General features: G+C 36.8%; 2 protein-coding genes across 2 annotated transcripts in view; both read right to left on the bottom strand.

The window, feature by feature from the left end:
• Window positions 1-13,326, bottom strand: part of LOC134288201 (uncharacterized) — a 31,431-nt gene extending 18,105 nt beyond the window's left edge. Inside the window, exon 1 of the mRNA XM_062852258.1 lies at window positions 12,358-13,326. Within this exon, the coding sequence (XP_062708242.1) occupies window positions 12,358-12,734 (377 nt within the window). The 5' untranslated portion in view covers window positions 12,735-13,326. The remainder of the gene's footprint in view (window positions 1-12,357) is intronic.
• Window positions 1-14,615, bottom strand: part of LOC109422497 (four and a half LIM domains protein 2) — an 866,140-nt gene that overhangs the window by 686,700 nt on the left and 164,825 nt on the right. The window lies entirely within an intron of this gene.

Raw genomic sequence — 14,615 nt, forward strand, 5'->3', positions numbered from 1 at the left:
TGGGATGATACCTAGGTCTTGCGTTGATGATTTCTGACATATAGAAATTAATCACCTTGACAAGGCACAATGGGGCACGTTCGGTGTAGTACTAGATTTGTAGTAATGAGCTGAATTTTAGTATGGTGAGAAGGTCAAATCTCCGTTTCTGCAATGAAATGGTGCAAAATGCGTGGGTATTATGATTCCTTACCTAATTTGATGCTGTTTGAGCAAAACTTTGGATAACTATGTTGTTTATGTTGCAAGAAATGGAGAAAGCAACAACACTGCTGCCCAAAGTTTTGCTCAAACAGCATCAAATTAGGTAAGGAACAATAATACCCACGCTTTTTGCACCTTTTCATTGCAAAAACGGAGAATTGACCTTCTCACCATACTAAAATTCAGCTCATTACTACAAATCTAGTACTTCGCCGATCTGTAGTAAAATGGGTTGTGTATCACAAAAGATCAAATATTATGGTCGCAGTGCTAATATACCCGACAAAAAAAAACAGTTATTAATTGAAGGGGCTTTCTTTGCCTGCCATTGCATGAGTATGTATATTGTGAGGCAAGTACAATGATACATATTCAATGCCCAGGGAGTCGAGAAAATTTTCCCGACCGGAACGGGAATCGAACCCGCCGTCTCTGGATTGGTGATCCATAGCCTTAGCCACTAGGCTAACTGGAGACCCCGTTGCTCAGTTGCTCGTCTTCCGGTCTTCCGTCTTCATACGGAACGCAATCCATTGTCCCAAAAGAAAGAAAGTTTCGCTAATAAGGTAGTAACTTTTCTTTTGCTTGTTCGTGATGCCACTGCCCAGAAAGCATATTTTAATGAGTTATTCTGCTGGTGGATTATATATGTTTTTCGTAAATGCTATGGGTAAAAAGAGCCATGAAGAATCATTATACACATAATGATAGAAATGCAATTTTTACCTCTCCTAAACTCATTCAAATTTTAATTTCAATATACAGTGATAGACATTCGTTTAGCCGAGACCAAAAAAGTGTCAGGAAACTCATACAAACGATTTTATGATAAAACTTTTTTATCGTAGTGATAGTAAATATATATAGCACTGTTTTATAAAAATGTGATACATTAAACTCACATGTACACTGAAACAAAACCGAGGGTAAAAACCTTTCAAATGTAATTTTTTGCCTAGACATTCGTTTGGCCGAGGTAAATGAAAAATTGGTTTTCAATAGATTTTTTGCAATTTCGTGGGTATATTTCGAGGACATACTCCAAGGCATTTAGTTTATGATGTGTTAGCAAGATAATTCCCCTTAAAAGTTTATTTCTTTGGGAAATTCAGAGATATATTATAAAAAAAATGTTCCGATAAGGAGAAGCGACGATAAACCTGTTTGATACTAGCATTACTAAATGAGTTAAAACATTGCAAAGTGAAAGAACTGCAAGAAGTATCAGATTTTTTGTACCCTGTTTATTCAAAAGCAGATGCTCATACAAAAATGCAAGATATGGTCAAACTATTGGCTTATTTCATTCAATCTGAAGAAATATATTATAAATGAGTCTTAGTTGTGAATCACATTCATTTTTAACATGATATATTTGAAAAGAATGTCTAAATTGTGAAACAAGTAGTTCATGGTTGAAATTTGAATACTTTCAGTTCCATTTCTCCAAATATGAGCCGTCCAATGTATGATACTTCAGATGATGGTTTGTGTTATTTTTTTCTGTTCAAAACATTGTTTTTCGAAAAATTTTCAACCTGCTTAGGTCATGAAACTTTCATTTGATTCTTTTGAAACACTTCCGATAAAAATAACTACATCAAATCTGAATTTAGAAACATTTACAATATTATGACATATTTATATAAGATGCATGCAAAATTAATATAGCAACACTTCCAAAAACGATCTAATTCATGATTTACAGGTCGATCTATAATGCAGATCACCATACAAAATGACTTTGTTGGATATTTTTCGAAATTTGATAGTTTTTTTTTATTATGGAATTCTAAAAATTGTACAATAGGGTCCTAAAATTAAAGACGAACTCTCGCTTATATTGAATAATACGATCAAGCATGGTATTCTAATCGGAATTGTACTTTACTCGAACTTGAAAAACAAAGGAATAATGAGAAAATTCGAAATAAGTAAAATGGTAAATAGTTCTACTTTGACATTTGAGGTCAACCTTGTGTGACTGAGCTCGACATTTTTCCTTTTTTCCTATCTGACATACACGGCGAAAAAAAATCACTCAAAGTATGTGTTATAAGCTAGGGGCGAGATAAAAGGCTAAAAAAATAAAAATTATATATTTTCAACTACGGTTAATAAAAACGTCTAAAAATGAGTAAATATGCACTCTTGAACCATATATTGTGGTTTAAAACAAGAATCCCGATAGGACTTTAGGAGCCTATTCGGCTAAACGAATGTCTAGGCAAAAATGACATTTGAAGGGTTTTTACCCTCGTTTTTGTTTCAGTGTGTATGTAAGTGTGATGTATCACATTTTTATAAAACAGTACTAGATATACTGTAACTACGATAAACAAGTTTTATAACAAAATCTTTTGTATGAGTTTCCTTACACTTTTTTGAAAATTTTTTAGCCTCGGCTAAACGAATGTCTATCACTGTATTAACACGGTAAAATGTGGGTCCTTCTCTCTCAACACATTCCGAGGCAGGGCTGAAAGTCAAGTCACTATGGCAACTGCCGTTTAATGGGTGACAGAGTTTATAAAGTGGATCATCCTGGCCACGGCATTTCATCCAGCACCTTCCAGAATACTTCGTAGTATCAACCTCACTAAAAAAGGAGTGTAAAAGCCATAAAATTTATGAGCGGAACACAAAGGACGATAACAGCGAAAAAAAATATGAACATTTATGTTTATGTTTGCTCCTTGGGAGGTCGAGGTGAGTGAGGATGGTGTGTGGCGCAAAAGAGCTTTCCAGAAGTTGGCCGCTTTGCTTTTATGGAGTGACGATGATGAAGATGGCTTCCACTACGATGGTTTGTTTGCCAGGGATCATCACGCGCGGTGTGTACTTTACTTTCGGAGAGCAAGCAAAAGCGATGGTATTGAGAAGTCATTAGCGAGTTGGTATAACCCCCTTCCGTTGTTGCTGGGTGGAATTGTTTGCGGAAATAATGACATTTACTGTGGAAGGGAAAAAGGTTCCACTAAATATCTACCATTAGAAAAATATGCCATGATTTTATTAAACCAGATTCTCATACCGGGGCTGTGAGCAGCCCAATTTGAAATTGCAAAATGAATCCCGATAGGTAGCAGAAACAAACTTGATACTAGTGGTTCAATGTCTGCGTACATTTGCGCATAAGGAAAAATATTGTTGATTCAGTTTTATCTTGAATTTGATGTAATAATAAATGAAAATGAAAAATGAAAAAACTTGCGAATTTTATATTTTATATAAGTCAAGTCAAAATTATACATAATTCCATGGTAAATTCATATTCATAAGGATATCGAGAACAGTCAGGAGTTTTATGAACTCTCGGTCGGCGTGGTTCATAAACAATCCCTTCAGGAGATCATTAGTTCAGCTTCCTTCTTCCGGTCCGTTCCGCCTCGAATAAACCTACCACAATATGTGCGTGCATTTGTTGTCCCTGTTGTCTCATTTGTTCAGTATGTATGTTCAGTTCATACACTGAATCATCTTCGACTCTCCTCGTTACTATACGCACCCAGCTTGTCAGCCAACATCGCATCGTCGCCACCACGCCAAACGTTCCGCAGATGTGGGAATATTTTATCGCCCAGAAGGATAATGATAAGAAGCCGAATAACGATGGAGTAGCACCTCAAGGCAGCTACTCTGGCAAAACAAAACGGAAACAAGCGACGAAGAGTGGCAGTAACGATATGCATTTATGGTTACGATTATCATCGTGATTGGCAGTAAAGCACCAGGCAGTGCATCCTCTTTTTCCCATTTGGTGTCGTGCCTCCAGTTTTGCTATCTGCAGTTACAATGTGTCTTCGGGATACTTTTATTTCGGTGTTGAGTCATTCGGTTGTAAGTTTGGTTTGTCGTTTATGGGGAAAAGTTGTCATCGCATTTCATTGCTTTCTGGGAAATACTTTAAATTGATAACTGTTGTTGACGGCTTATAACATCCAAATTATTGTATTTGTCGAGTGACTTTTTTTTATAATTGAAGTTGATCTACTACGCTTCGTGGTATCGATTATGTTGAAATTTAATTATAGGGTATGTGTACCATTCCTTGGTCTAATATGCAAGCCGTCCTGGCAATTTAGACGATAGCTCGTGAATTAATAGCACTAGAAATAATATGTTGATCCTATCATTATTGAATGTTCCACCGATTGAAAGAAAACTAACGTAAATATTCAAGAGCTTACTTAATTATGTTGAAAAGATTTGATGCGATGGTATGCAACGTTGGTCTACGGTACAAAAATTGGCCTATTAGTGGATATAACGTTCGCCTATTACTTTCCAAACGCTAGAACCACCTATTCTATCATTTTTACAACATTTCTGCTGAAGTATCATCAGAGTTGACAAGATACATTTTAATTCTAGCTACTAAAACTTTCATTATAGGTCAAAGCTTGAAAACTTTCGAAATTTCCACTATGTCTAAATAGGGAACCACTATGACCATAACTGGAACACTTACCCTATATATTAATCCCAGCGTTGTCTATCTGTTTGTCCGTAACGCTTCAAAATGTTTTACCATAGCTATATCAAACTTTAAAAAATTTCGAGAACTTTCTTGAAGTTATTGAACTCTTCAGATATAATAATAAGAAGAACATTCTGGAATGTTCTGCAACACCAAAATGTTTAGAACTTCCGACAACTATCTGGAAGATTCTGAAAGTTTCATAAAAAAATATCGTTCTGGAATGTTCTAGTGTTACTTCTTAAATTTTCGAGGTGTGTATTTGGAAGTATACTTTCAGGCGCTTCTGATAGGTACACTGCCGTGAATCGCAAGTCAGTCCCATCTGCATTTTGGGCAAACATGAGTTAATGGCCGTTTTTGGTCTTTCTTCGGATGATCTTTCCGCTGCATGAATAAAAATATATAGTTCGTTCAGTAAAATTGAAAACAACACCAAGTCAGATTGTCCCATAATGAAATGTAATCGCAAATCAGTCTCATTACAAACTAGTGTTTACTCCAGTATAAAACCTAACACTGTTTTAGCCAGTTTTATATTTTTCAATGTTACGTTTTTATGTTTGAAGCAATGTGTGAAAGTTTCATGATGATCGCAGAAGTTTTTAATTCATGGCGATTTTTTGAAGTTTCACATAGAAATCGAATTTGAAAACTTCAGAGTTCATTTTCTCAATGCCTACTTTTTACAGATGGGACTGACTTGCGATTCACGGCAGTACAATACTGAGTGAAATGTTTTACATATTTATTGATACACTGGCTTCTGAGAAGAATCTTCCTCAATTTTTATTCTAGAAGTTTCAAGAATCTCCGTGATGATTTAAGTTAAACTTCCACTCGGCTGTTTAAGCCGCAAAAATCGATTACCTTATCAATGAAACGGGGTTTCATTGATCAGCGGAGTAACACTGATCGGTTTGACCCACCTCATGAAATGTTCCAACTGGCAATTTTCTTTGCTTCAGTTTCTGCTAATGAATACGTTTTCGAAATATATTTCTGTTAAACTACTAAATGACATAAAGTTCATGAGAATTGTTGAGTAATTTTGTATCGAGAGAATTCAAGTAAGTTTATCAAATGATGCAGAAAATATCGTAAGGTATATATCCGTGGCAAGCGTATCAAAAGTAGCTTATTCTAAGAAAAATTGAATACCGTTTTCTATATCAGATTTTTGGCCACCCAGTCCTGCAGCGACTAAGATCACGGAGAAGAATCGACCCAAGTAACCCAAGTAACACAGAAAACATCTTTGGCTATCAGAATGTCAAATGATGTATTACAACAGTGATATAAGTGAATCAGAAAACATGTTTTGTTTTAATTATGCTCTAATTATGTTAGCCGATCGACTATTGACGACATACAACTAAAAAAATTACTTGAGTATCTCAAGTCTAAAATACGTACATAATACGAAAATATAACATTACTGGAGCATCATGAACGAAGCACAACTTTGTTTACATTGAAGCAACAGAGGTTTTATTTCATAAACATAACATCATAGCAATGCATTTTGTAACGCGTTCGAATTTTCTGAATGTCCATAAATAAACACAGATTGCAGCGCAGCCGTAATGGCTCATAGTTTGCTCCGAAAGATCTCCGATGAGCAAGATTATGTCGAAGTGGAGTCACGTCAACTGTTGCAGAGCGCGAAAGATGGCGGCTTTAAAAAAATAATCAATGAGGACAAGTTGGTGATGAGTTTGGTGACATAACTCGTCGGATTGTTGATGTTGAAGGAGTAGATGCACGGCGGCATAGTAGCTGCTCACAAATAATCTTGGGCTTCACCAAGCTTTCATTATGGCTCTCTCATCACCAGCAAATCAGATAACCATTAATCCACTTTGTGCCCAAGATCGATTGTTCTTCTAGTAAAAAACTAAAATTGGATTCCGAACCTACAACACAACGAAGAGTACTTTTGCTTACTTACTGCAATGTTTACTTTTTATTTTGACAGATGCTCATTTTGATATGATGTCCTCTAAACTAAGCTGTAATTTAGTTATTTTAACGTTGCAATTATGATCACAAAACATAGTTACAGCTCTGCAATATGTTTGTTGAAAATATGTTATTTAAACGTATCATAATCGTAGGAACAACTCCTTCCATAAATTTACTGTAAGGTTGTTCTACGGATGTATTATTAGCGTAATTTAAACATACTTCTGTATACCAGCGCAGAGTCGGTTGACGTGAAGTTTAGAGAAATAATCCAGATTACAGTACATGGCAAAAATATGTATAACAAATAAAAAAAATGCGAAAAGGTAATGCATTTATTTACATCGTTTTGTCTCAAATTCCTAAGTAAACTTTTTTTTCAGTAAAAAACGCTCTATTCTCGTGAGTCAAAAAGTAGAAATAAATATCAGGTCTAAAAAATATGTATTCCAAATTCCGGTACTTGTTCACATTTTCTGTACGGCACTGTAAGAATCGTTTGATTTCTGCCATATTGTTTGTTCGAGTGAATTCCAGAAATGGATGCAAAAACAACCGATTTTGGTTGGCTTATGTTATTATTGTTAATTGATATAAGCAGCGCTTAAAAGATGCATGAGCAAAATGAGAACTTTCACCATAAATCTGGAAGCGCATGCAAAATAGCGCTACTATTATTGAGAGTAGACCATTTTCTAAAGAGTTCTCCGAATATTTTACAATCATTGACTCAAAAATATATCCATGTTGCATGTTTAAGTCGTCGACAAGGCCAAAACTTTGTTTATAAATAAAATTTATTTTATTTTATTTTTTTTTGTCTAGCGTCATTCTAGATACTACAAGTTCTTATAATTGTGTATATTTTGTATTATAAATGCTTTGTATCGGTTATATAACTTCCAAACAGCTTAATTCGAACCAATGCAAATGGTATGTAATACAAATGTTTTTTGCAAGTTATATCACTGAGAAAATATTTTATTAAAACTAGTAAATATGATTGCATTATATGTGTTTTTTCCAAGTTATATCATCGATAAATATCTCAATATAGGAAAGGGATTTGAATGGTTTGTAGTTTGATCGAAATTTTTAGTACTATAAGTGTATTAGGATACATCTTGTATAACATGTAAGATGTTTTATAAGCCGCCATTTTTTGCGCTGTTTTGACTTTATAAGTGTTCAAAAACGAGTAAATAATTCAAGAAAAATACACCACACTTAGTATGAATGGTGAAATTTAAACTGTTATATAACATGTCGTGTTACTTGGGAACACACTTGTCACTGAAGAGTCATGGCGGCGCAGGTTTTTGTTGCGCAGACGTCACTGTGACTTACTTCTAGCTAGTTGGTATTTATTTGTTAGAAGTAAGTCTCACTAGGGCCCATATAGCCGAGGCGGTAAACGCACGGGTATTCAGCATGACCATGCTGAGGGTGACGGGTTCGATTCCCGGTCGGTTCAGGATCTTTTCGTAAAGGAAATTTCCTTGACTTCCTTGGGCATAGAGTATCTTCGTGCCTGCCACACGATATACGCATGCAAAATGGTCATTGGCAGAGGAAGCTCTCAGTTAATAACTGTGGAAATGCTCATAGAACTCTAAGCTGAGAAGAAGGCTTTGTTCCAATGAGGACGTTACGGCAAGAAGAGAGAGAGAGAAGTAAGTCTCAGTGACTTCTGCGCAACAAAAACCTGCGCCGCCGTGACTCTTCTGTGACAAGTGTGTTACTTGGGGATGTAGTTTGAAACAACTAACACGTTTGTTCAATTTCAAATTAAACAATTAGTAATTTTGAATTAAAAATGTGTTGCATAAAACCAGAAATTGTCGTTTGAAACAAACTGGCAGGTCGGTTGTTTTTACCTTTACAAAACAACAAACCATGTTGTTTTGTACCATGTATTTGTTATTTTTAACTAACATATCAGTTTGCATTTACTAAAGTTCTGGTTGCCGATGCCGATGCCGCTAACAAATCAAAATATGAGTTTGATTCAACAAACTCGGCAGTAGAATCAAACCAATCTGCTATTTGAAGAAAAAACAACAACCCATTTGGTTTGTAAGTAAACCGAAGTCTTAGTTTGTTTGATTTTTAGCCATCACCAAGTCGACAAATACGAAACTGATTTGTTCTGCGTATTAGTGTCGTTTCAATAAGGTAAAACTTAAAATATTTACAAAGAATAAGAATATCAAGAATGCCCACTCCGCTGATGCTTGGGGGGACACTACAGCAGCGCTATCTGCGGATGAAAGTTCAACCTTCATGCGGTAGTGTGCGTTACAGATTGTATACCAAAACATACACACACCACCTTCCCTTATGAGAAAAACACGAACACTGTTACAGAGAGCTTCCAACTTGAAACGTTTAGAGAGCGCCACTTATCTTGTCGCTTAACGTTTACATGGAAAAAAGCAAGAGATGGCATTCATTCTATTTTTATTCTTTGATATTTGTCACCATTGTGCCGGAAGCACCATACATTATTGCTTAAAGGTAAGTGGAATATATTTTGCTTGATGCAATGGTAAAAGTAGAAATTAAATCTAAATATTTATCTGCTTTTCAGCGTTCCTCCGTAAGAGTTATCAGTGAAATCCGGCCCAAATTCACAGTTTGGAGGACCCCAACCACAGCGTTAAATGAAACCGAAAGCCGCTCTTCACAAAAAAAACTGAGGTGACGCCAAAAAAATTCGGGGGTATGATATTTTGTGGTCCTTTCAGGAAAATACTAAATGTTTTTTTTCCCTGTTTGTCAAAATGAAACAACCGATGGATGGTTATTTTCAACCGGACGTTTGTAGAATTTAATCGCCAAACTGCCAGATATACAACTCAAAATTTTGGTTAGAAACAACTGCCCCAGGCAGTAAAATCAAACCAATATTTTGTTTGTGTCAAATTCAACCCGATAATCCGATTGAATTGAACTGAAGTTTGTTGTATTTACTAATTATTTTTCTACGTGATGGAAAAACAAACCAGATGAATAATGCAGGCACCTGTCTCAACACAACCAAATAATATTTTGTGCGCCTGAACGTTTACCAAACGTATCCTTTGGAGATTACCTTTCCACTAACAACACCAAAATTCATATGACACCTAGGCCTGAGAGATCGTAGGGCTGTCTACATCCTTCATAGGTGTCCAAAACTAACCATCCTTTCCCATTCCTCATCAATCGCATGAGCGTGGCCAGGACAGTTCTCGACCATTGGAGTATTGCGTCAGTCTTGTCTAAGAGTCAGAGACCCGGGCAGAAAAGAATTACAAAGCAATGGCACGTTTTACCATTAAAAAAGAATTACTGAATGGTAAAATTTGCCATTGGTTTGTTTGAAATAAGTGACAAAAGGGCAAAAATAATAACTGACATTGTTTGATGAAATAACTAAAGAATGACAAATTTTGGCATTACAATAGCAAACCAAAAAAAAAAGGTTGATAATTGCAAAAAATGCCATTATTGAGTTATTGAAAACAGAACAATAAATAGCAAAATTAGTTATTCACTTGTCAACCAAAAGAAGGGTATATTAAGTTGTTAATTCCAATAACAAAATTAATTTTCTATGAGTTTTCTGGATGAAATGTAATTGCAAACAAATATCAAAAGTTACCATTAGAATAATCAAAATTTCAATTTTATTATTATGTTGTTCTTAATAAGTGTCAAAACTCTGCGATAGTTCATCAAACTCAAAAGAGGTCAAAAATATTTCACCAATTGCAAAATTAGTTATGATAGCAAAGTAAAGACATTCAGTAGTTATTTTTCCAATTTGTAAATTAATTGATAAATGGCAAGCTAATGGCATATTTTTATATGATATCATATTATGCTATTGACACGTTGTTTTAAATTCTTCATAAAGCACTCATGAATGGTAAAATTAGTTATGGCAATAAAATGTGTAATTCTTTTGTTATTGGTTTGCCATTCACCTCTACCTGGGGATTAATCCCAAATCCGTGTGCTTTGGTTCGGACAGGAAGGAGGCAACCCTCTAAACAGTGGTCTAGGACTGTACTGCCGTTCTACGCCCAATTGTCCCATGTTGTATGGGAATCCCATATAACATGGGACAATTATGCGTAGAACGTCAGTGTACCTTCTACGAATTTGTGCTACTCACTTAATGCTAATTCTAATGTAAACTGGTTTAATAATTGACCCATCATGTACACTCCCGTTCAAAAGTTTGGGGTCACCCCCTCAAAAACATGTCATTTTTTAAGGCCCATATCTCCGCCAATTTGCGTCCGATTTCAAAACCCTAGAATTCATTCAAAAGATAATAAGTCAAAGAAACTTTGAACATGATTTAAAAGAAAATTTTTCAAAAAAATTTGTATGTAAACTTAACCCAAAGTTGCCAAATTTTCTAAAAAATGAATATAAACTTACGGCAGTGTCGCTGGAAGTTGGGTCGACCAAATTTTAAGATGAGAGCTGTAATATGTCCCATTTTCTATTAGCTTTCAACTGCTTTTTACAGAACTAAGCTAAAAAATCTAGAAAAAAAGTTATTAAGTAAATTAATCCTTGATGTCATCGACCAAAAGTTTGGGGTCACCCCTCAAAATGCTGTATCGGCCAAAAGTTTGGGGTCACTATCGTAAAACATGGAAAAGTGATTTGTTGATATCTTTGTCATCTTTCATTCAATTTCAATTCCTCTTGGCCTATTTGAAACAAAATGAATGATACTTACTGCATAGACATTGAACCACACATATTTGTTGAAATTTACATACTAAAACTTAACGTAAAGTTGCCTCATTTTTTGAAGCGTGGTAAAATGTGCTAACTTTACATAACATTTTTATATACAAAAATCGTTAAATACGTTAAGTTGAAGACATCAAACGTAAATTTAGTTAATTATCTTTGAAATGAGCCAAAAATAATTAAAATTGAGCTATAGATGACGAAGATATCACCAAATCACTTTTCCATGTTTTACGAAAGTGACCCCAAACTTTTGGCCGATACATCATATTAAGGGGTGACCCCAAACTTTTGGTCGATGACATCAAGGATTAATTTACTTAATAACTTTTTTTCTAGATTTTTTAGCTAAGTTCTGTAAAAAGCAGCTGAAAGCTAATAGAAAATGGGTCATGTTACCGCTCTCATCTTAAAATTTGGTCGACCCAACTTCCAGCGACACTGCCGTAAGTTTATATTCATTTTTTAGAAAATTTGGCAACTTTGGGTTAAGTTTACATACAAAATTTTTTGAAAAATTTTCTTTTAAATCATGTTCAAAGTTTCTTTAACTTATTATCTTTTGAATGAATCCTAGGGTTTTGAAATCGGACGCAAATTGGCGGAGATATGGGCCTAAAAAAATGACATGTTTTTGAAGGGGTGACCCCAAACTTTTGAACGGGAGTGTATGCTTGCATGTGTGCAAACAAACTTATGTTTACGTTGAGATTTACCACAACGAGTTAAACAAAAAGTGGACAAAATCCGTGAAACATGAAAAAGTTTTATCTGTCGCATATTTTTTATTTCCGATTTATCAAGGTAGTCAAAGCCAGAAATCAAAAGTTGAAGAGTAGTTCTTCAAAAAGAGGAAAAACAATAATTGTTTTGTTGGGAAATATAAGCATTTGTTGTAGATTTTCATGGTTAAATAACTATGGTTAAGAAACAATAAGTCGAACTCTTACCCGTCATCGACGTCGCCGGTTTTATCGCAGTAACAGATATCACCTGGTCCACCAGATCCGTCAGCATCTTCGAAGTCATTACCCTGCAGCTCCCCATTATTGTCCCCATTCTGGTGATGGCATACCTTCTTCCGTCGTATCGCCAGATGTCTCGCACGGGATGGAAATTTGGGTGTCTTTCGTATCACTACTGGATGTACTTCGACTGTTGATGCCACCACCGGTGTGGCCACCGAAGACGTTGGGGACGAAGGCGCACTACCGGTGGATTCGTTGGACGACATTCGTTCCAGCTCGTGTGGAGGGGAATCGTCGTCAAGTTGGTGTAACATAGGCAATGGTTTCACAGTTGGTCGTACCATAAACATTTGATCCATTCCGTTTTGGTTTTTCGAATAAAATACAAATTTTGATGGAGATTTCACTTTGAGAGTCTACTCAAATCACGTTGGGTTGAGTTAGAATAAAACACTGTAGACTGTGTATGTACAAGTTCCAGCTTTTTCATCTATAATGTGTTATTTGTATCACTAAATGTCAGAGAGCTACGCGCGAGAATGATGGTATTTCAAAAATTAATCACATTTTTTACCATATACAATTTGAACAATATCTCAAAAATGTGACGTGCTGGAGCAAATATATGTTCCTGACTCGGATTGCGACTGCGTAACGTAGAAGTGGCTCAAGACTTTGGCCAGCAGTTAGCCGTGGCCCGACCAACGGAAGAGCAGCTTGGCGCAGCTACACTTGAAGATGGCTGGAGGGACTTTCGATCCACCATAGGTAGTACCTCGGCTGCAACAGTAGGCTTCGCGACCCCGAATCACAGAAACAACTGGTACGACGGCGAATGTTAAATTTTAAAAAAATGAGAAGATTGCAACTTGGGCGAGAATGTTGCAACACCGTACGAGGGCAAAATAGGCTCCTTATAGACAGGTGCGGTACAGGCTGAACTCTGTCTTCCGGAGGAGCAGGAAGAACGAGATTGCATGGCGATGAAAGAGCTGTACCGCGCAAAGGACACACGGTAGTTATACAAGAAGCTGATCCGCTTGCGCAGAGGCTTTGTACCACAAGCCGACATGGGCCGAGACTATCACGGGAATCTTCTCACGAACTAAGGTGGCGTGGTAACAGATCCAAGAGAACGTGCGCAGGATGAAAGATTTGCGGCCCCTAACCTCCAAGAGATTGAGGAGGAAGTTAGTTGAAAACAACAAAACCGCTGGAGCAGATCAACTACCAAGCGAGCTTTTAAAATACGGTAAAGAAGCACTGGTGAGAGCACTGCACTGCATCATTGCCAAGATTTGGGAGGAGGAAGTATTACCGGACGAATGTATGAAAAGCATCGTGTGTCCATCTACAAAAAAATAGGCGACAAGTTGGATCGGGAGAACAATCGCGTGATCACACTACTGAGCGCTGGCTGCAATATACTCATCCGAATTTCATACCGTCGTCTATCACCGATTGCAAGAGAATACGGAGGCAATATCAGGCTGGTCATGGGTGAACGCGCTACAACGGACCAGATGTTTGCCATCCACCAGATGTAGCAGAAATACCGCGAATGCAACGTGCCCACACATCGCCTGTTCATCGATTTCAAATCGACGTATGATACAATCGATCGAGATCATCTAGGACACGGATTCCCGGATAAACTGATACGATTGATCAAGGCGGCGATGGATCTAGTGATGTGCGTAGCTCGAGTATCAGGGACACTCTGGAGTCCCTTCGAATCTTGCAGAGGGTTACGGCAAGGTGATGGTCTCTCGCGCTTGCTGTTTAATATTGCTTAGAGGGTGTATTAAGGAGAGCGGGGATAAACACGAGAAGAACGATTTGTACGAAGTCAGTTCATCTACTTGGTTTCGCCGATGATATTGATATTATAGCTCGCAAGTTTAGGACGATGGCGGAAACGTTCATCCGACTAAAGACTGATTCAGAAGCCAGGCAAATCGGATTAGTCATTAATATGCCGAAGACAAAGTACATGATGGCAAAGGGCTCCAGGCGGAATCACGCCACCCCGAAATTCCATCGACGGTAATCAAATCAAGGCGGTAGACGAATTCGCGTACTTGGACTCACTGGTGACCGCCAACAACGACACCAGCAGAAAAATTCAGACACATTGTGGAAGGAAATCGAGCTTTTTTTGGACTCCGCAGAACTCTACGATCGAGCAAAGTTCTCCGTCATTCTAAGTTAATTATCTACAGAACGGTGATTGTACCGGT

The sequence above is a fragment of the Aedes albopictus genome, chromosome 2 (assembly GCF_035046485.1).
Source record: "Aedes albopictus strain Foshan chromosome 2, AalbF5, whole genome shotgun sequence".
Taxonomy (NCBI): domain Eukaryota; kingdom Metazoa; phylum Arthropoda; class Insecta; order Diptera; family Culicidae; genus Aedes; species Aedes albopictus.